Here is a 24,687-nt window from a genome sequence, read left to right as displayed (position 1 = left end):
TTCAATTTTTGTTGAAATCAAACTTAGTTTAATTTGTGGACCCTTTGGACCTTAATGTAGACCAATTTGAAAATGAGACCAAAAATTAAGAATCTACATACACAGTTAGATTCAGCATATCAAAGAACCCCAATTATTCAGTTTTTGATGAATTCAAACAAAGTTTAATTTTGGACCCTTTAGGCCCCTTATTTCTAAACTGTTGGAACCAAAACTCCCAAAATCAATCCAAACCTTCCTTTAGTGGTCATAAACCTTGTGTCAAAATTTCATAGATTTCTATTTACTTAAACTAAAGTTATAGTGCGAAAACCAAAACGACGACGACGACGACGCCAACTTGATACCAATATACGACAAAAAAAATTTAATTTTTGCGGTCGTATAAAAATCAACTTTTTTATCAGATGTTATCGCAGACAGTCTTAACATGACGAGAAAGAAGTCAAAGTATGTGCGACTGTTCCCTTCGACGATCGCTTAACCAATAAATATTAAATTCTAAAAACAATTACTCTTTTCTTTACATCAAGCGTCAAACATTTAGTTTGTATTTATAAATACAATTTTGGGAGTTCTGTCACAGAGGGCGAATAATCTTCCATAATTGAAGGATCGCTAGAAACTTAAGAAGAAGAGGGTCGACACAGACTACTCGAATTAGGGTTTTCAGTAGAGTTATACATTATAAACTTTCAATTGCGACAAAACGTGTAAGACCGGAAATCTCTTTGCACAGATTCTTTTAGTTGAAAATCGGCATTCGCCGGAATTAGAGAAGTAATCTTATTTAAAGTAAAGCACACACCCTCAACAATGCATAAGTCTTTCTACCGATATACAGAATCTAAGTGGTCATATTTTTACATTCAAGTCAACATGGGCGTTCATTATATTCTACACCATAAAGCAAGAGTAGTTTTTTATGCAATACTGATAAAAGAAACTGTCTTACAAGTGAGAGATTTAGCGCTATAAAACCAGGTTTAATCCACCATTTTCTACTTTTCAAAATGTCTTTACCAAGTCAGGAATATGACAGTTGTTGTCCATTCGTTTTTTATGTGTTTTATCATTTGATTTTGCCATGTGATTAGGGACTTTCCGATTGAATTTTCCTCGGAGGTCAGTATTTTTGTGATTTTACTTTTTAGTTGTTTGAATAAATGCATTGACCTGACGTGTTAATCACATCTTTACATGACATTTAAAAGCTTTTAATTTTGGATTCCTTATGTTCATTCACCTCATCACAGATTTCTGTACTTATGCATCCTTGGCTTTTAAATATTTAACTTGAACGTTCTTGATATAGATAAATCTATAAAAGCGCTTCAAACGCTTCTAGGCGTATGTATTTTTCTTATTTATTACGTCTGTTTGCCTTGAAATCAAGATACCAGTTAGATCCAAATCAAAAATCAGAAGTATGGTTTAATAAACATCACAGTGACATGGTTTTATCAAAGTAAGACACATTCAATTCAACAGTGCATACAAATTAATAGCAGTTCACGGTTTCCAATAAAACCATTAGGAACTGACAATGTAATGAAACAGGCGGAACAAAGTTAGATTGTAAAAGATCAGTCAAGAAATGTACATAAAATATTGACATTTGCTTACCATAATTTATATTTCCGAAAACAAGATTGATATTTCCGAACTGAATCACACTACAACTAATTTGTAATTTTACCTTTTAAACAGAGCTTTTCTGAAAATTATTTTACGAAAAGCTTTCCTAAAGTCTTGGTTAAATATAGTATAGATAATTGGATTCAACGCAGAGTTACAATATCCTGCCCAAAAAGCTATAGTAAATATAGTTTCCGGTATACAAAAATCACACAGGGATGTCACAATATATATAGTGAAAAAGGGAAACCAACATAATATGAATGCAGCCATAACTAGCCCGAGAACAATTGTAGCTCGTCTTTCTCGAGCTTTAGCCAATTTCCGCTTTTGCTTTTCAATGCTATATAAATCTGGTATTTCGCTGATGGAGTTTTTGACAACTGGAGTATTATGTGTCTCTATTGTGCTGTCTTTTCTTTTTTCCTGCGACTCATCTTCATCATAGGCACTTGATGATGAGAGAAAACTATCTTCTGTACTAGCAATAGTTTTAGTATTATTGGTTATTACCTTCACTATTTTTACAGACGTAGGGGTTTGTAAAAGTTGTTTCTGTTCCATTACTACCTCGTGACCACAAATGTCTGTTTGTTGAGGAATTCCAGTAACTGGGACAATTAAAAGATCAGATGGTTTCTGTGTGCTTTTAGTTTTATTAAGTAATGAGGTTTTTTCTTCAGCAATCCCAACACTCACACTTGATGTGTTGTTTGTAAGCTGCAACTGTTTGCGATATACAGGCCACGTGCTCTCGTCTTCTGAAGGAACAGATCTTCTTTCAGATTCTTCGCAATTTAGAGTATTTTCTTTCGAAGGCGTGCCTTTTGATTTTAACTTATCGCTTCGTTTTGCATTCTGATCTTCCTTTCTTGCAGTTTTATTCCTACGCCCTCTGCGAGCCCGTTGCTTTGCAGCTTGATAAATCTTAAAGTAAACAAAGACCATAATCACTGCTGGAATATAAAACGAACCCATACTTGATGATATAACATATCCTATTTCAGAACTGAGTAAGCAAAGCGGATATTCAGAGACTGGAAGTGGATTTTTCCACCCTATCAATGGCGGTACACATACTATTGCCGACAAGACCCAAACGGCGGATATCATTAACGCTGCTCTCTTTGGTGTTCTTTGTCTGGAATATTGAAGGGCGCGTGTAATAGACCAGTACCTATCTAAGCTTATTAAGCATATGCTTAGAATGGAAGCAGTACATAACAACACATCGATAGCCTTCCACAGATCACACCAAACAGGTCCAAAATACCAATACCGCATGAGTTCATTTGCCAAAGAAAACGGCATGATTACCAAGCCAAGTGATAAATCAGCAACTGCTAATGATGCTATGAACCAGTTCTGAATTGTCTTCAGTTGTCTATCTGTTGCAATGGCTACAACAACAAGCAAGTTTCCAAAAAAGATTATTATCATAAATATGCTAACAAGTATAGCAATCAAGATTGTATGTGGTAAAGAATAACCAGGTGGTATATTAGCAGAGAAATGATTCTGAGGTGAGTCTTTAGATAAATTAGCTGTAGCTTCAGAGATACCAACCATTTCTCCCATAAAACTCATTGTAAGGCAATCGGGTCAAGCGTAAAGATATCAGAATAGATCTGCGTCATTCTTAGCCGGTTAATTCACTCTATGTCAACTTTCACTTGATCTTGTAGAAATACAACTCGGGAATAATTCATTTAGGCTGTATATTAGATGTTGGTCTGACGGATTTCTGTTATCAATCACTTCGTTTGCTGAATCATTATCAAAGTGTTTCTACTATAATCTAAAAACGATTCTTTCATTCTACAAGAAATCTGAAATGATATTAAATAAATCACAGTAAATGCATCAACCAAATAGGATTGAATATTTGTCAAAATTTGCTGTTTGACGACATGACTATATTTAAATGATAATGTTTAAATTGATTTGAAATTTCTAATTTTAAAATCATCGAAACAGTATGAAGTAAAAAGCATAATATGCATGTACAGGACATGACAAAAAGTTGATAATCACATCAGTTTCACCAATATCAAAATGAAAATTTCCATGAATGATGTTAATGAAACTTGGCAATGGACAAATGTTTAAAAAATATTATAGCTTTTTTTGTGTGCCTTAGAAATTGAATGAATATACATGTCGAGAATTATCTTGTATGCTCGTCAATGTTGAATATCATAAAGTTTCTACACGTAGGTTGTATGCATGTGTGTGTGTGTGTAATTGTAATTGTTATACAATTTTTCATTGGTTTATTTTGTTACTTTGCTTTTTCAGGCATAGTTATAGATAGTTATCAAAGGTAACTGGATTATAATTCAATACTCCAGACGCGCGTTTCGTCTTCATAAGACTCATCAGTGACGCTCAAATCAACATAATTGTAAAGCTAAACAAATACAAAGTTGAAGAGCATTGAGGACCCAAAATTCCCTAAAGTTGTGCCAAATACGGCTACAAAGATACCGCAAATAGAAGATGAATGCATGTGTTCATACATCTTGTTTAAGCAGATTAAGATGTAAATTGTGGAATAAAATTACAGCTTTTCTTGATATACAATAAATTAAAAAAAAAAACGTTCACATTACCGGATTTAAGATGTTTTGTTTCTTGCCTGTAACAAATGTCGGAATGACTGTTAAATGTTGTAAGAGCGTTTGATATTTATCATGGCCTTTTTAATCATATTGATAAATTGTACTTAATTTAATAGGCTTCCCACAAAGATTCATGGTAATTTACTGCTTTAAAGGAGATTGGATTTAAAGTTTAAGTATAGATGAACATCCATATACATGGTTTTCATTAACAATAGAGGAGTGTGCTCATAGAAAAACAAGATGTTTATAGAGATTAACCTCGCTTGTTATTCGGAAATGGATATTACTTTTCTGGTGTTTTGAACGCAAATTTATTATAACATGTACAGAATTATGTACCAGGATTATTATGTAATACTCCAGACGCGCCTTTCTTCTTCATAAGACTCACCAGTGACGCTCAAATCAAAAAAGTTATAAAGCCAAACAAGTACAAAGTTGAAGAGCATTGAGGACCCAAAATTCAAAAAAGTTGTGCCAAATACAGCCAAATACAAAAAAAAAACATTGAATGCTTCAACATAAACGAAGCATGACCAATGAGAGACAACATCAATGGTCTATCATCAAATCAGAAAACTGTGTAACCTTGATTAAAGCATGATTAAGTCGCGGGACATGACGATGGAAGTTGCAAAATAATTGCCACTCTCTGAAATAGAAGTATCCATATCTTAGAAATAGTGAGAACAATAAAAAGTAAAATACCAAAAAATACCAAAAATACCAAGGGAAATTCAAAGAGGATAGTCATTTATAATTATTGTAGAAAACCGTATAACTTACTAAACAAGATTTAGAGGCGGAACATTGTGTAGTGAGATGGAAGCAGCAAAATAATTGCCTTCTCATAACTACAAGGATCAATATCATAGAAGTTGAATTCTAAGAAAAACCAAACGTGATGAGAGGGGTTAAGTTCAGAATTTACTTTAGCTGAATTTGGCAACACTTTTAGGAATTTTGGATCTCAATGCTCTTCAACTTCGTACTTTATTTGGCTTTTTAAAAACTTTTTTGGATTCGAGCGTCACTGATGAGTCTTTTGTAGACGAAACGCGCGTCTGGAGTATATATATAATTTAGTCCTGGTATCTATGATGAGTTTATTTAGTAATATATCTTAGAATTTCGGGGATTAAAATGTTGAAAGTATGCTACACAGCACTCTGTATTCACCTTTGAAATAGTAGTGCATAAGAGCTTTTCATTCTACAATGTAATTGTTTACAAAACTCCACTGTAAAAGTTTTAGATGTAATGGGGTTTCTATGGGAAACTGCATTTTCTATATTTACAGAAGTGCAACCCATAAATATGGGCAACAATAAGAAATTGAATAAAATACACCAAACACCGTGGAATGTTAAAAACAGAAACTCCTCTACAATTATTATGATATATTATTGTCCTGTGTTTTATTACAAATAAAAGGGTGCTTTATATACATGGAATTTCGTAGTATTAACTTTTTTCGGTAGTGTAATTTCACTTAGATTAAAAGCCCAAAACAATGAAATCAATATGTCTAGATAAACGAATGATGCAAAAGTGGCCCTTAACAATACTGTGCAGAAAACTGTAAATTATGCATCCTGAATAGTTGTCAACCTAGAATACAAAATAATGAACATGTCAAATACACTTGGTTCAACCGCTTTTGTGACAGGAAGGATTCATATTAGTGTTCTGAATTGACAGATTTTTGATAAGATAAAGTTGAAGCATAAATCAATTTAAATGTTAGTGAAATGATTCTAACCTAAAGCAATATATGATGCAACACATTAAGTTCCTGGTTTTAATACAAAACATCAACTGAAAAAATATCAAAAGCGAATTTTAAAGTTCCAAGCAATAGAGTTAACAGATTTTGACAGCAGTTTAAAAATAACCACTAGTGTGTACATTGTGGGAACAATACACATGATCGTGTATTCATATACACTCATATGCGGCAAAGCTTAGCGAAAGGTAGTGCGACGTAATCAGTCAAACAAACTTTATTAGATTAACTCGTAAAGGAACGATCGTTTATATTGGTCAATTCAAACCTTCGACCTCACACCTGTGAAAATAGAACTGGCGTACTATAAGTTGAATGGACTGATCAGTATTCACGTAGCCGGTCAAGGTTGTTATAACCTTCCATCGTCGCATTCATGTACGTGATTGTGTTCTTGATTATCCCATAGCAATTCTAGATTTTTTACAAGTGCATGTAAAATTCATTGAATTCATAATTTTGTGCAATAGTAAAATTTCAAAACTTATCAGTACAGGTTTCACCTCGAAATATTTAATTATTCAACTGTGTTCTCATTTGGTTCTGAATTAAGAGATCTACCATTTTATTTTGATGGGAGGGGGACTTGGATGAAAAATTTTGTTCCTTTTTTTATTTGTAATCTCTGTCCTGTCTTTTCATTTTTCGGTCTATTTGGTCCTACCTTTTTTTATTAGTTTGTCCGGAATTTTTTTTACATAAATCGTCATTTGGCCTTTTTTTTTTGCCATGTTGCTCACCATGCGTTTTTATATCTTTCGCAAGTTTTAGGTATTCGACTAAGTGTGATTTTTTTTCTGATTCAGTAAACTTAGTTTTGAGAAAAAATAAGTAAATTCAGAACTGTAACCAACCATACTTTGTTTAGAGAAAAATGGAGATGGCAAACCATGGCACAGTAGAAGGAATATACTTTATCAAAGAGACATGTTTTGTCGAAATGCGCATCTGGTGCAACAAAATTGGTACCGTTGATTTTATTATCAACTCCAGCGATATACTTTATGAATTTTATAATCAACCGTTTTGCTATTCTCGGTTGAAAAACGAACGTAAATTATATATTGTAAATATTTAAATAGTTACATAGAAAACAATCAGTTTTTAAAAGCTTGATTATTCATTAAATGTATTGATAAAAAGCGGGTGGGTCCCTTCTTGTACATGCATTCAGTCATCCTTTTTAGTAGTTTCTTAATATTTCGATTCTCAGTTTATCTTACATGTATGATTTTGTATTTCATTGTAAATACGCAGGCATACTACACGTCACTTTGGGGGATAGTTCAACTATTTTTTTCGGTATGAAATTAAAAGATAAGTTTTCAGCCAATTGAAATCGAAAAACGTACATTTACATTGTTCCTTATACACTAGTCTACGATATTTCTTACAATTATTTATTTATTATTTTAGTTCCACACATACACATGTACAAAAGAAAAAACTTCGCCGATGTAACCAATCAATCCCTTTTACACCAACATGCCTTCACTTAATTCATTTAAATTTCACAAATGATATATTATTCGTATATAATAAAACGATTATTGTTGCTTTGTTTCTATATTTCGGGGACAATTTGCTCCGTATTAAATGATACGTAATTTCTGAATGACCAAACGCTTAGATACTGCAAGTGTAACGTTCTACCGGTATGTTCGTTTTATAGCATGAAAACACAATAAGAGGAATGTGAAATCCATCATAAATTATTCTAATTATTGTAATGGATCAGTATTATGAGATCCTTATTATAAGCAACTACGACATTGGAAGAAATTAAAAGTGGTCCGTATAAAAACGGCACATGCATTTTATTTTATCCATATATTTTTCATAATGTGTACAAGATAATTATGTTGCTGCGGTATAATATTTCGACACAACTTTTTTAAATTCACAAAACATTTATTTATTTCTTTTGACCGAAGATTTGTAAACTATGCATTGTCAAATCCTTGTTTTTACGTTCGTAGTAGCATAGTACATTCCATAGTCAGTCACCTGTGTCAATTCACGTGCACACTACGATTGTGGATTGTATTTGAATCTTTCAACCAATGAAATGAGACGTTACAAGTTGTTTGGTTGTGATACGCCAGAATGTTATCAATGAACTATCAAACGCTAAACTTGACTGCATTACACTGTATCAGAGCTACTGGCTCATGTGTACCTACATACTTTAATTCCAAACCGCTCCAGTTTAAAAAATGTGATATTATTTTTATGGAAATATTCTTTATAAAGCACAAAGGTGTCAGTATTCACCTCAGAAACTTACAAAACCTTTGAATAGACTTATTAAGAAGGGATATAATTACGATACTGTTGTCAAGTCATTAAAGATTGCATATTTTGGCGTTAATATTGAGTCACTGATAAGGTCTTTGCATCGGAACTAAACACATTTATTCTAAAAACAGTTGTTGGCATGACACGGGTTATGTTCTTCTCATATATGGTATGATGGTATGATACTAAACCCCTAACGGGAAGGATTGTGCCTGATGTTCATATGATGAAATCATAATCTTTCAGTCAGTTTAATTGAAGTCTGGAGCTGGCATGTCAGTTAACTGCTAGTAGTCTGTTGTTATTTATGTATTATTGTCATTTTGTTTATTTTCTTTGGTTACATCTTCTGACATCAGACTCGGACTTCTCTTGAACTGAATTTTAATGTGCGAATTGTTATGCGTTTACTTTTCTACATTGGTTAGATGTATAGGGGGAGGGTTGAGATCTCACAAACATGTTTAACCCCGCCGCATTTTTGCGCCTGTCCCAAGTCAGGAGCCTCTGGCCTTTGTTAGTCTTGTATTATTTTAATTTTAGTTTCTTGTGTACAATTTGGAAATTAGTATGGCGTTCATTATCACTGGACTAGTATATATTTGTTTAGGGGCCAGCTTAAGGACGCCTCCGGGTGCGGGAATTTCTCGCTACATTGAAGACCTGTTGGTGACACTCTGCTGTTGTTTTTTATTTGGTCGGGTTGTTGTCTCTTTGACACATTCCCCATTTCCATTCTCAATTTTATTTTATAGATTGAATTAACTGTAATAAACGTATGATCTGATCAATTCGATACCTTCAATTATCGATTTACTTGAAACAACAGCTTTAATAGTTGATTTAGCAATTCCCTTTGGGAAAATGACTGAATATCTATTTATTTTAGCAGAATATTACATGACATATGAGTACCATTAATTACCTTACAAACACTGGAAAACTAGATGAATTAGATAAAGCATTTAAAAAATTGAAACAAAATAACAAATTAATTTATTTACTTCAAGGAAATATTGAGTGTTACAAATGTATATACATATAATCGATTTGAAATACACTTGGTATATGTCAAATGCTTACAAAAATTATACTGTTATACAAAAGGCATACGCTATACTTGTTAGAAAATTTCACGGATTAGAGGTCAAACGATTTATCATAGTGCAGATTGCTTATGTAGTGGATAAATGTGAACAAAATTCATCTGATATGAAAATAAAATACCCGAAAAATACACAATTATTTACAAATCAAGATCAAGAACATTTACAAATTACATGACAAATTACATGACAACACGCTAAGTAAAATGATTTTATCGTACATTCTTCATAGTATCATTTGTTAATCAACTGAATGTAACTATAAAGAAAGATTTAGTACGGAAAATACTTGTTTACCAGCACCACATGTTTTAAATTTGCCTGCCCAAAGTAAGACATTCGTCAGAATGTGTCTTAACTGTTTTTCATCAGTCTTTATAACGTGGTATTTGCGATAGAGATCATATTTAATCTCTTTTATTTCTTAACTCGACGAAATAATGAGCTTTCTATATTGGCAAATACATAATTGGTCGAAAATCAACAAATTGACTGTTCCTATTTGTTTCATGAATGATTTCAGTTTTTCATCCTTAGCTTTATTTATAAATATATTATACACTTTCGAATGATGACGTATTACAATCCTTATTAAAAATTGTATTGATTTCTAGTTCAAATTATTCAAATTAGAATTTGTTTTTCATAAATATGATTCTTCATCAACTACAGCTATATCGCAAGAGACATGATGTTCAACTTAATTAATTCCAATAATTTAATTTCAAACGCCAAGTGTAAACTTGATTCAATTAGACTGTTTCTATCTAAATGTTTGAAATATCGAGTTATAGAAGAGGAAACTTGCATTGTCATCAATAGATTCTTAAATTGACAGGAAAAAATCTTTGTAAGTTACAGCTCACAGATATTTTGCAGCATAGATAACCTCAATGTTATTAGATTTTTTTTAATTTAAAATGAGATGAAAACAGATGGCTTTACTTCAATTAGTTCATTTTAGGAACACTGTTTCATACAAAATATAGTATTGATATATGACTTGATATTCGGATGCGTCTAGTGTGTGTTAGAAAAAGTAATGTTCTTACAACCTCACTTTTAAAAATCTTGATTTAAATGAGAGCCGTGTTCCTAATTTACTGAACGTCCCCTCCATCTTCAGTTTACCAACACACAATTGAGCTAAGCAAACTCAAATGGAAACGTGGATTGACTAGTTTGGTACGTGTGATAATTTTCTGACACACACCAATTCGCTAATTTCTAGTTAAACTTAAATATTGAGTAGCTTTCGTGAGCTTCATGGTAGTATTGGTCGATACAAAGGTATATTGTGTAGGACCCAAATCTGTGGTAGGTTCTAGATCTGATTCCTATGTTTAATATGATATTTAGCATTTCCAAATGGATAAATTTTGAGTTTTTGGATTTCACGTTTCAAATCTATGGAAGATTATCTACAAATGAAGGATCAGTCAGTACATATCTGATCAATAATTTTAGAATGAATTTAACAAATGGAAATGTCCAAACAAAGATAACGAAACTGTTGCTTTTAAGAAAAAGTAAGTATATGAAAAACGGATAAGAGTTACGACAACGGGATCATATCCATAATCATTTGTGAGATGAACTTTGAATAATAAATGGTCAAACAAATCGAGATGACAACTATACATCGCGCAAAGAGAATAATTATCTATTCTAACATGACAACTAATTTCAACAGTGAAAACAAATAACAAAACATTGTCCAATTTGAAACAAAAGTGTACGAGTTATCCTTCGCTTCAGAACTGAATTTGACATTCACTTAAAGTGCTGAAATTCACATGGTTGAGCTGAAATTGACATGGTTGATTTTGTGTTACACATGTACACATTCAAGTTTTGAAATTGATGGTTGGCGTCGTAGTAGTCTGTTTCCCGGCCGTTATTGAAATTCTTGATAATAATATTTGTATATTCCGAAGGCATACTGAATGTTTTACGGAGGGGACCAACCTAGCGTCGTAGAAAATCCTGCTGTTCAAACAATATGTAACGTCATAGTTGTCGTTGAGTATGTAATTAAGGGAGATGGTCGTATTACACTTAATATATAGAAGTACGGAACGTCATGATTACACAATAGAAAATGCATAGTTTGCATTCAATTGTGATTTAAATTTCCAAACAAAACGTTTTTCCTGTACTTCCCGTGTAATGCCACAGCCCATATTCATTTCATTTCATAAAATGGGAATATTTCAAACAACATGACATATATAACAAGAATAAAATTTCAGTAAAGAATTTTTAATTTTTATTAATTGGTGTACATAAGGGTGTACCGGAGTACGAAACATCATTTCTGTTTCGTATAATCTTGGAATTATATATTGAAAGTATAAAAGTCCCAGGTATATTCAGTGTGTTACTTTTTATGACTATGACAATATTCCTGTGTTGGTTGAATTATTCTTTTAAAGCTGTCACCATCTCAAATAAAATAACACATGACCTGAAGTTCGATTAACAACCTACTCACGATTAATATAAATGATTTTTCGTATTACATGTAGAAGAATATGTCCTTGTGGTCATTAGCAGTGAAGAATCTTTAATCAACCCAATCAGATCTTTTGTAAACATGTCCGGTTTATTTTCCACACATTTATCATAAGTAATGATTTTATTGAAATGTGCCATCAATAGTAAACGGTAGGATTTCCTTTGTTATCAGATAGTCAGTTCATCACTATTAGAAGCAAGATTAGCTTTGATAATTTTGATGACTCCTATAATTTTGTGAAATAGGGAATCGCTTGTTTGTAATCTTTTGGTAGACTAATAAAATTGAGAACGAAAGTGGGGAATGCGTCAAAGAGACAACAATCCCACAAGACAAAAAAAAAAAAAACAACACCAAAGGCCACCAAAAGGTCTTCAACACAGCAAAAAAAAAATACGCATCCCAAGGTGAACTTCAGCTAGCGCCTAAATAAAAATGTGTATTAGTTCAGTAAAAATGGAGGCTTTAGTAAACTCCGAAACATAAAAATGAACTAAAATTTGAAAAAAATACAAGACTAACAAATGCCACAGGCTCCTGTTGTGATACAGGAGCAAAATGCAGAAGAGTAGAACATGTTTTGCGAGATCTCACTCCTTTCCCTATAACTCTAGCCAATGTAGAAAAACACAAGGTAATACGTAAAATAAACATCAGGTTAAAAGACATCCGAGTCTGAAGTCAAAACAGGTAACGAACAAACTCTACTAGCAGTTACTGGCATGCCAGCTCCAGACTTCAATTTAACTGATTGAAATATTATGTCTAAATCATATGAACATCAAGCTCAATCCTTTCCGTTAGGGGTTAAGTATCAAGTCATCATCAATTATAGGGGAAGAATTTAACCCCAAAGAATGATTTCGTATTGGTGTAAAGTTGTAAACAATAGCAGTAATTAAAACTCTATCATCGAAGAATCATGGTCATTATATTTTCAAATGGATTGATACTGTAGAATCAATATTTAACAACACTGTCTAGGATATATTTTCATGAATCAAATTGGCTTTTGTGATAAAAATTATCTCGATCGAATATTGAGTGATCAGTTTATTACCTCGTGGTTTGGCGATAAATAAAATTCATCTCGTGGACAATTTCATGGGACATTTAAAAAAGACTTTGGATTAGAAAAATATCAGATCAGACTATCAGAACAGAATAAAGGTTGGGTAACTAGATTAAGGACATCGAACTTACGTATTCCAATCGAGACAGTATACCTAGACCAGAGAGAATATGTACTTTACGTCATAAATTTCATGTTTTATTTGTACGTCAACATGATTCTATTGTTTATAATAGAAATCAATATTTACCTAGATATTATACTATTAATCCGCAATATATTAAAATGGAAGGAATATTGTCCGTATGTCACATGGAAGTCTACAAACGACTTTCGTTTTTTATTAAGAAAATTGCTTGTTTATTCTAAAATATTTATAAATGTATTTCTATGTGATTTTAAAATAGTACTGCTCATTTCCCCTTACCGAATAAAAGCCCTGCGGCAAACATTTGCCGCAAGTTTGCAGCAAACATTGCCGATAGCCTGCAGCAAACATTTGCTGCAAACTTGCCGCAACCATTTTACCATGCAAATGAAGTTTGCGGCAAGCTTGCTGCAAACATAATTATGCAAATTAGATTTGCCGCAAGCTTGCAGCAATTGTTTGTTGCAAACTTGCGGCAAACTTGCAGGAACTACACATATTCTAATGTCATGTGTGAAGACACATTCAATTTATCTCTTCCAAATTACATAGCAACATTTTTTAAAAGTCTGTCTTTATACAAACAGTCATTGAAAGAATTCTTACAAACTCATGAGATTTAAGGAAATACATACATGCATTTGAGTTTTAAAAAAGGCCCAGAAGTCATTCTCAAATGACATAATATACCTGTATTAAAAAATGAACAAGGTAAAATTTAAATGTGTATTGAGACTATAAAGCTAGGTAATAATTGCATTACAGAATTTAACTTAATCTTAATAAACACTAGAACACACCCGCGAAATCGCGGGCATTCAGAGCGTAGTTTAAAGTATGTAAAGTGTTGTTGGAAGAATTTTTTGAAATATTGAATGACTGGAGAATTTCAGCAAAAGTATCATAAATCATAGGTTATTGGGGACAGGAAAATGTTCAGTTTTTTAATCCCTCCTCTTTTCTTTCCAAAATTCCCAATTTGTGGTTTTCTATCAATTTCAATATGAATATACATTTAGTATGTTATGAACATTTAAGTAAGGAGCCTGTACTTGAGTGGTTGTCGTTTGTTTATGTGTTACATATTTGTTTTTCGTTCATTTTTTTGTACATAAATAAGGCCGCTAGATTTCTCGTTTGAATTGTTTTACATTGTCTTTTCGGTGCCTTTTGAAGCTGAGTATGCGGTATGGTCTTTGCTCGTTGTTGAAGGCCGTACGATGACCTATAGTTGTTAATTTCTGTGTCATTCTGGTCTCTTGTGAAGATTTGTCAACATGGCAATCATACCACATCTGCTTTTTTTTGTAATCAATGAATTTTGTAAAAGATTTAATGACTGGAGAATTTCAGAAAAGGTATCAAAAGTGCACATGAATAATTTTAGCGCTTATCTGTATATTATGAACATTCACTATATAAATAAAGTGTATTTACTTTCAATTCTAAGTTTTCTAATCGATCCATGGTGGTCATTGATATAGTATACAGACCCTCTCTATTTAATAAACTCTAAACGTGTAACTATTTACTTTCAATTCTAAGTTTTCTAATCGATCCATGGTGGTCATTGATAATGATATAGTTTACAGACCCTCTCTATTTAATAAACTGTGTGACCACCGTGGATAGTAAACTTGAAAATGATAGCAGATAGAATTCTGAAAATACACTTTATTCGTAGTATATATACAGAAAAACGCAAACCGGAAGTATAATCTGACTTAAAATTTTGTCCAATGACGGGACAATATCCGGATGCCCTTTTTCTCGTTTTTCTCCCAAAATAACTCAATCTGAATAATCATATGAATGGATGACAAATGCGACTATGCACTGTACCTATAGGACACAGAGGCGTGTTGATTAATTTATTGTGGAAAGAAGAGAAGCGACACCCAAAATGAGGTCTTCTCGTTTAATAGTATAGATGATCATGATGGTGCAGTACATCAGTTACAAATTCAAACTTATAATAGCCTAAGTTTTTCAACCACACATACTTGTATACATAATATAGTTGCTTACTTAATTGTGTAGGATGATAACATTTATTATTTCATTAAAACATGAAGACAAAATTACATACTGACTATCCCATATTATTGAACCAAAATGCCTCCTTGATCTCTTATATGTGAAATGCATTTCCAAACACAACTAACATGACCTAACCACAATTTCAAATTGTTAGCATCCAGAAATTGGCAACTAAGCATGCCCAGTCAATATTGTGTAATTCCTGCAATGTTTTGGAAAACATATAGAATGGTCAAAGTTTTCTGCAAACTTACGGCAAACGTATAGAATGGTCAAAGTTTTCTGCAATCTTGCGGCAAACATTCTTTATTATTTTAAACTTTCTGGCAATCTTACGGCAAACATTGATGTTTTTGCAAACTTGCCGCAAGCTTGCAGCAATGTTTGCCAGAAGTTTGCAGCTAGCAGCAAACATCTGCAAACACTATTTTTTGTGTTCCTGCAAACTTTTTGTTTGCCGCAAGCTTGCAGCAAGTCTGCTGCAAGTTAAATTGAGACAAACAATTCAGTTTTATAGGGTCGTCATTCGATTGTTTACGTATTATACTTTGACCTCATGTTACATATTTATGTGTGTCAGCGTTATCAATAAATCTTGAAATCATGAATCATGCCAACAACTGGTTTTAGAATAAATTGTTTATTTCCTATGCAAAGACCATTCTAATACCAAAATATGACATCTTTAGTGACCTGACAACACCATTTGATAAGTCTGTTTAAGAAGTTTTGTTAAATTGTTGTGGTTTGTAAAGAATACTAACATAAAAGAATGGATGTGAAATACCTGAACGAATAAGATGTCTGCATGTTGATTCATATTTACGATTGAATGATGTCCTTATATCGATGAAAATATTGACTAGTTTGTAATATCGAAAACCTTGGTGAATAATTTTGCAGTAATACATAGATTTCTTTCGTTTAAATCAAATGCGTTGTCTAATACATGAGTGACTCGAGCAAGTTGTAATATATAAACACCATAAGATGATAACAAAGGAACGCTACTATATAAAAATGAATAATTAGCAATCGGCAATAAAAATCATCTCTCTTACCATACATTTTGTTATTCAGCTTCCCGTTAAAGATACGTAAATCAAGATCAAGGAAAGGGCAGAAATCATTGTTCAGTTCAGCAGGATAAATTTCTTTAATGATCATACTGAATTTGTCATTATTGAGATCCAATATATCATCCTGATATCTAAAAGTGTTATTAAATGTTTGTATAAAACGTTGTTTTGATGGGTCTTTGCTGAATTTAGTCATAAATTGTAACTCATAACAATACAGAAACAGGTCCACAATAAGTGGTACACATTCAATCCCCATTGAAATTCCGATAATTTGACAATATACCGAATCTCTAAAGCGAACAAAAATATTATGAAGTAAAAATTCAAGCAGGTCTATTTGACATAATACTTTAAATTGTTGTTACTTAAAAATTACTGAAAAGAGTTTGAACATATATATTCGCAGTCTGACTTTTAAAATGCCCATTTGATTAGGTGTGGGATTTTTTTCTTAATAAGAATATGAGGCAAAGTGGTATATAAGGTAGAAAAATCAAACGGATTCAAAATCACTAATATAAGCATTCAATTATCAAGTACTTCCAACGAATGTTTGACACTACAAAAGTTATTAATTCTTCTATTTTCAAAGGCCTTATTTGAACAATTTCAAATATACCAGTTGTGCTAGTAAATATAATAGACTGTTTAATAGTGGAACAATTGCTTGAAGGCGAAATAAATCTATATTTTGTTTGTGCAGCTTTTGAAGACAGTACATAGTTGGAACTTTTATTGCATTTGGTTCTGCTTGTAAAGAAGTAACTAACAGTTTATTTTTATTGCAGATGACATTTTCCGAAAATGCTGTCAGTTGGAATGTTGTTGAATTCGTAATTTCCTTTTGCAGAACCTAAATATAAAATATACGTCAAACAATAATGCTATTATTTATCAGTCTTATCAGTCTTGCATTGCCTCATTTTCTCTACACAATAGCCAATAAGATTACAACACTTACTGATTCTGACAGTATTATTTCACTAGTACTCGTAGTTTTTTTATAATTGAAGGATCCGTCTTGTGGAGGAAATATAAGAACTTTCATCTAAGATAACTTTTTGTCATTTTATCACAATGAAATATTTAACGGTTTGCATCAGCCTTAGATTTAACAAGAGTTCACAAGCTGAAATGTCTCGCCTTCTTAATTTATCATTGATATTATGTTGATAGTCATAAATATAAACCTTTATTACAACTGTCACATAAACTTAAAATTAACAAAGAAAACTAAACATTTACCAATGAACAATGAAAATAAGGCCAAGGTCAGATGAACCATGCCAGCTATGTACAGCTATCAATTCTTCCATACAACAAATATACTTGCTTATAGTTAAAGAAAAACAGATCAAAACACAAAAACTTAACACTAACCAATGTACCTGGAAAATGAGATCAAGGTCAAATAAAACTTGCACGACTGACATATAGATCATAAAATATTTCCATACACCAAATATAGTTGACCTATTGCATATAGTATTAGAAAAAAAAAGACCAAAACTCATAAACATAACTTTGACCACTGAAAGATGAAAATGATATCAAGGTCAGATGACACCTGTTAGCTAGACATGTACACCTTACAATCATTCCAAGTATAGTAGATCTAGGCCTATTGCATACAGAATACGAAAAACAGACCTAAACTAAAAAAAAAACCTAAGACCACTGAACCTTGAAATTGAGGTCAAGGTCAGATGACACATGCCTGTCGGACATGTACATCTTGCAGTCCTTCCATACACCTAATATACTAGACATATTGCTTATAGTATCTGAGATATGAACTTGACCACCAAAACTAAACCTTCTTCACTGATCAATGACATGAGGTCGAGGTCAAGTGAAAACTGTCTGACGGTCATGAAGACCTTGCAAGGTATGCACATACCAAATATACTTCTCCTACTACTTATAATAAGAGAGAATTTAACATTACAAAAAATCTTAACCTTGTTGTCACTAACCATGATCATGAGATCAGGGACATTGGACATGTGACTGACATAAACTTCGTAACATGAGGCATCCATATACAAAGTATGAAGCATCCAGGTCTTCCACCTTCTAAAATATAAAGCTTTTAAAGAAGTTGGCTTACGCCGCCGCCGCCGGATCACTTACCCTATGTTGAGCTTTCTGCGACAAAAGTCGCAAGCTTGACAAAAACCATATATGACTTAAAGTTAGATAGTTGCAGCTGTTAGAGTAGAAAGTTAGTGAAACAGGGTAATGTCATAGAAGAAACCAAAACCTTGTTGATATATATGTCAACTCAACTTGAAAAATAATACACAATGGTCTTGAAGTATAGATTATAGGTACTGATGTTGTTTTTCATGTTAATAATGTGTTATGGTGTTCTTTTCTTTGTCTTTGTAACTTATTACTTTTACTGTTTCATCCACTTTTGGTAATATACAATTGGCGTTGCTCGGTGCTTGTTTTGTATTGTTGTTTTTAATAAAGTGCTTTGTCTATATGCCTATTTGGGTTTTATTTTTCTTTGTTGACATATTTGTTTGTTTTATAGTGAATAAGATTATAGCACAATGTTTATTGCGACATTTTAACTTATTTTGCTTGTTTGTTTTTTTTTTTCACAAAAAAATGGAATTTTAAGCGACTGTCATGCAAATGAGAAGTGTAGCTAGCTATAACTCCAGGTTAAACACAGTTTCTACATGAGAAACTTTCTTTACCAAGTCAGGAATATGACCGTTGTTTTCCATTCGTTTGATGTGTTTGAGGTCAAGATTTTGCCATTTGATTTGGACTTTACGTTTTACATTTATCTCTGATTCCGGTATTTTTGTACTGGAGCGTTCTGCGCATTGTGTGAGAAACAGTTTTATTTAAGTGTTTAACAGATCTGATTAAAGAATCATTGAAAAAATTGTTTCTTCAAATTTTTCACATTTACTTTTTTTCGTTTAACCGATATGTTTATTATTCGTTATTCAGGTTTGATAATTATAGTGTAAACGTTAACTTGTCGTCTGTGAAAGGATATCAAAACACAGAAACAAAAAAAAGATGAAAAAGGCTTAACTCATCAGATGAATACAAATAGAAATACATCTAACAAAAAACAGTGGCAAGACTGGATGCTTGTACATCCCAACAACAAAAAGCCACTAAGTACAAATCTGAGGGTACTCGAAGTTACTGACATCTAGTTCAAAGCCAATAACAACTAGTTAAAATAGTCATGTATCTAAGACTCAATTTTCAATTAGCCCAACTCCAACATTCAATGGATTTAGTGTAAAAACGTCATAAATAATAAGAGAAAACATTACCTTTTGCAATGCCTAGATACAGATATATGAATATTTTATAACGTTCTCAGTTATAAATTGAAACTCCTAAAATATGGAGAACTTGTGAAATCCACCTGATCTCAAGACATCTTTTGCAAAATATGCACTGTCAATTTAACTTCAAATAATTATATCTTTAGTAAGCGCATGTAGATTTTAACATTTTTTTCAATATTAACTCAAGTTTTATTGTTTTTTTGCAATTCGATGTTCCCTTGATCCGTTGTTTTCCTCTTATCTTTTACCCTCGGTTTTAGTTTGTAGTCCGGAATTGTTTTTCTGTAATCTATTTATTATTTTTAATCAGCGGTTTGCTACTTTTGCGTTCATTAATCGAATTTCGCAATACTTGCAATTTGAAATTTTCTGGTAATTCAAAGTAGAAAACGTATAGACCAATGTTAACTAGATGTGAACAGTCAAAGTATTGATGTTAAAATCAAAGATGTTTTTAACTGAAGTATAGATTGGTTACAACAAATCGAGTAATAAGTAAGATACCGACATCATCATCCGCACCAAACACTACAACAACAACCAAGTCCGACAACACTGTTAATACCAATAGTCTTAGTATTCAAAAGAGGGACGAAAGATACCAAAGGGACAGTCAAACTCATAAATCTAAAACAAACTAACAACGCCATGGCTAAAAATGAAAATGAAAAACAAACAACAGCACACACGACACAACATAGAAACCTAAAGAATAAACAACACGAACCCCACCAAAAAACTAGGGGTGATCTCAGGTGCTCCGGAAGGGTAAGCAAATCCAGGGTAACAGTTATACATTTACACTGATGCTTTTGACAAATCAATCCTAAGCAATAATACGATGAGACGCAACAATTACTTTAAGATGGCAAAGTAATTTCGAAATGCTCCAGTAGCTTATGAGATATTTTAGGCATTAAAATTGGTCCGGATATTTTTGTTTGTTTAACATTTAGATTGCTGTATTTTTAGCAGTATCAGGAAATACATTCCTTTTTTTATTGGGGATTTTATTTAGTCTGATTGTCGCATCAAATATAAATAATCATTGTCCATCTCGTTTGTGTTGTTTTATGTTGTTTTCATAAAGCTTTGATGCGTAGAACAATGTAATTTAGCTGGCAAATAAATGTCAATCAAGTTCTGAGATTTCTGTTTTCGTTTTTGTCTGCTGCCATTACAAGAAGGTCTTTAGAAAATTACAGTTATTTACATATGGTTTACGACACTGTCAATGAGTTTTATTGGCACGGTAAAAAATCGTTCGTTCTAACAGATCGTAATCTGTCATGGAGGGAATAATATATGTCATACTTATCACATTACTAACTTCTGAAATGATTAGTTGTGAAAATATTTCCCTCGTTTATAGGCTTGAAATTGGTTATCTGTAAATGACTAAATTACTTGATAATGAAAGCAACAAACAAGTGCCAAAAAAATTTGTTTGATATATATAAAAGCCTACAAAAGTCTTAAATTTAAGCTACAATGATCCCGGTTTCCATAGTCGGTGTGGTTGAGGTCACATTTAAAATGTTGACCACGTAAATGTTCTTAGAATATTTGTTTTTCTAAAATAAGTAGTTACGAGTCAATTAAATAACAAAGATTACAAAACTAAATTAACTACTTAAGGGCTTACCCGCTGACAGCCAGAATTGATTTAGCTGTCCCTTTTCTTTTTTAAAACTAAATAAGGCAGTGCTTTTAGAGAAAGAGCAGTTATCAAGGGTACTAGGATTATAATTTAATACGCTAGACGCGCGTTTCGTCTACATAAGACTCATCGATCATGCAGTGACGCTCAGATCAAAATAGTTATAAAGCCTAACAAGTACAAAGTTGAATAGGATTGAGGACAGTCATCGAACATACTCTCCAGTAACAGTAAATGAACTATTTCGGAGAATTTTTGGCACTCATCTCGAGAATGTTTAACTCAAATTTGAGTCAAATATAAAATTGTTTAAACCGTGTATATATATCCTATAGACTTTTTAAAACTTCATTTCAAGTAAAATACTATGTAAATAACAAAAAGATAAAGAAGATTTTTTAGAAAACTGTTGCCAACCGAGGCTAAGTCAATGTGTACAATGTATTTTCGAGGGAGTTATAATATGCTTTATCGCATTCTCATGTATGTATCTTTTAATGTATCATCTTAAATAATCTGTTATCATAGTCTTAAATTCGATGTCTGACATAATACAGGGTTCACCACAGAATTGGTTAAAAGCAACCACGTGGAGACCGTGTATATTTAATATGGTATTTCGATTGATGTTTTTTAGTGTATCTTTCTGTGTTGTGACGATACACTATTGTTTGAGATAAGGGCAAAGGTATGGTACCATCAAAACGTTAAAACCCGCTGCGATTGTTTTCACCTGTCCTAAGTCAGTAATCTGATGTTCAGTAGTAGTCGTTTGTTGATGTGGTTTATAAGTGTTAACCATTAATTTTCCCGTTTGAATGGTTTTACACTAGTATTTTTTTATAGCTTGTCTCATTGGCACTCATACCACATCTTCTTATATCTATTAGTAGGCGTTGTTTATATAAATACGCGATTAGTAGTAGTTTTACGTCCTTTTATCATTAAAAACAAAACGGCATTGAAGAAAAATCTAAAACGTTTCGCGCGGGAAACAGATGAAAACATAAATGATGAGCGATTGAAATAAATGCAGCAGGTCTTTTATATTAAAATCTTCGATAGGACTCTATAGTCTAAATCTCTTATGTAAAGAGAGTCGGTAAGATAAACACAGTGTGCTAGTGACCAAACATAGCATTGCTCAAATCTCATATGAAATACTGGTCCAATTTATATGGTATCAGTTCCCTATGTAACTAATATTTTATTTTAATACGTGGTAATGCGGGGTTCACATATTGCCGATTATTGCTCCCGTTTGAGATCAGACAGCGATACGACACGAAAAGTGAAAAAAGTCGGATTACTATCCTCAATTATCTAGAATGTCCTATCATTGTCTGAACGCAGTCGTTTGAGTTCGTAACAGATTCCTAAGGGTCGGGAAGGGTCCGAATAGTTCGGCGAAGCACACCGACAGTAAGGTGCGTCCCGTAACATTCGGGAAAACTCAGCCGATTTTGTCTAGTCGGATTACAATCGTGTCTATATCGTGAAAGATTCTGCTGTATCGGATCAAAATCCTAACAATGTTCTGTGTTTTTTCCAAAACCGTTCCGGAACAGTGCCGTTATTAATACAAAATTCGTCAATGATACCCACGTCAAAGTCCTGACAATTACAGAATACAATACGACTGAGACCAGACAAAGCCGTTTGCAATGCGATAGAGCGGACCGTGATAGCAATTACGTTCCGACAGTACCTGATCATCCCGAGTATGCCGACAGTCTTCGAACAGATAACTTCCGTCAGCGTCGGTTCACTGTCTGGTCACTGTCTGATCTCTGTCGGATTACATTCGGTAGGACCGGGATGCAGTCGCGACAGACTCGGTCGAATTTTTCCAGGCGAAAGATACAAATTGCATTAGAAGCGGACTGAGAACGGGTTTATCGGGATAAATTCGCTTGGAAACGGTTGAATATCGACGCTTCCTGAACAATATCTGATTGTTGTCGTGATTAAATTATTTGTTTTACAAATCTTAATTAAAGTTTGAATTTACATCCACGATTCACAGGATCTTGATCAGACTTTTGACAAATTTTAATCGGGAACGGTCCTGTAAAGGACGGCGGTAAAAATCGTGAGTTGTGTGACCCCAGCTTAAGTAGCTGTGTAACGTCCCTGTATAAAAACAGCATGAAATCGAGAAAAGTCTGACACGTTTCATCCAGATAGCAGATGAAGAAATTAATTATAAACGATTGGAAATACATTCAGAAAACACATTTAAGGCTTCCATCAGGCAGTTAATTTTTCGTGTTAACTATTTCTCATTTTTCATGTTCGGGTTTTCTTAAGCTGTTGACCGTATGGGTTTTGTATGATGGCCTATATAAATCTGAATTCGCATTATTTTTGGACATTGTTGTCTAGTTGTCTCATTTGCAGTTATACCACGTCTCCTTATTTTATATGAAATACAGACACAATTAAAATGACAAATTTTCACAATATTACTTAATATTCTGACATTTTATAATTAAATAACTGACATTGATTTAAGAAACAAAGCCATCATATCAACTGTTATTTTGATATTTGAAGTGGTTCATTGTTGCATTCGTTATTAGATGGTTTTACTTTACATTTTACTCTTATGGAAAATATAAATCGATTGAAACAGCATTAGCCGCAACTTAAAAGTAGTTTCCTTAGAAATAAATGTACTAATGTAGCAATTAATAGTGCATGCTATTTAAAATGAATTGAAAGAAACTATCCTGCCAGAAATTAATTAATATGTTATATATCAAATTGAAAGCTTTTTATTATCTATCAATTATAGCTTTTTTTATTCAACTTATATTTTTGAGTAAAACTCATTAATCAGAAGAAAATAAATGATACAATATCGTGGAAATCTTTTAACTAAGGAGGGTAACGCTTTGAGAGTTTTAGTAAGTTCCATGTGAAGAACATTACATTTAGCTGTAAACAGTTGTATGAAACTACTGTTCCCTTTAAAGGAAATCACTGTTATTAAACCAAACCAATAAACTGTTGAAAATACTATCGGTGTACATAAAAAAATATTTTAATTTTGTTTTCTTGTGTTTCGTATTTTGAATAAAACTATAAAAGCTTCGATTTAAAGCATTTATGCATATATTAGAAAATTAACCAGTTCCTAATCGTTTGAAAGCATCAACATGTGTTGTACCTGAAACAAACAGAAAACAGTCAAAAGCAAATTTGATTTCTTTTTTGTGATGTTGGTTGCTGTTCCGTTATATCAATGTTTGTTCTAAATCACATTTGTTTTGACAGTTACAACCAATGTAAAGTTAAAAGCACAAGCTCCTTGATATTTTTCTTAAAAATATGAAATAAAGCATGACCCGCTTTGTTGACTTGAATAGAAACTCGGTATGCAC

The 24,687-nt window shown here is 32.6% G+C and overlaps 1 protein-coding gene across 1 annotated transcript in view; it reads right to left on the bottom strand.

Annotated features, from left to right (window-relative positions):
- Positions 1–1,427: 1,427 nt before the first annotated feature.
- Positions 1,428–24,687, bottom strand: part of LOC143070651 (alpha-2A adrenergic receptor-like) — a 50,601-nt gene continuing 27,341 nt past the window's right edge. The window contains exon 2 of the mRNA XM_076244869.1: positions 1,428–3,467. Within this exon, the coding sequence (XP_076100984.1) occupies positions 1,696–3,225 (1,530 nt within the window). The 5' untranslated portion in view covers positions 3,226–3,467 and the 3' untranslated portion in view covers positions 1,428–1,695. The remainder of the gene's footprint in view (positions 3,468–24,687) is intronic.

Source organism: Mytilus galloprovincialis, chromosome 4, assembly GCF_965363235.1.
Source record: "Mytilus galloprovincialis chromosome 4, xbMytGall1.hap1.1, whole genome shotgun sequence".
In the NCBI taxonomy this organism is placed as follows: domain Eukaryota; kingdom Metazoa; phylum Mollusca; class Bivalvia; order Mytilida; family Mytilidae; genus Mytilus; species Mytilus galloprovincialis.
The sequence above is the reverse complement of the archived record's forward strand: the minus strand, read 5'-3'. Positions and strand labels throughout refer to the sequence as shown.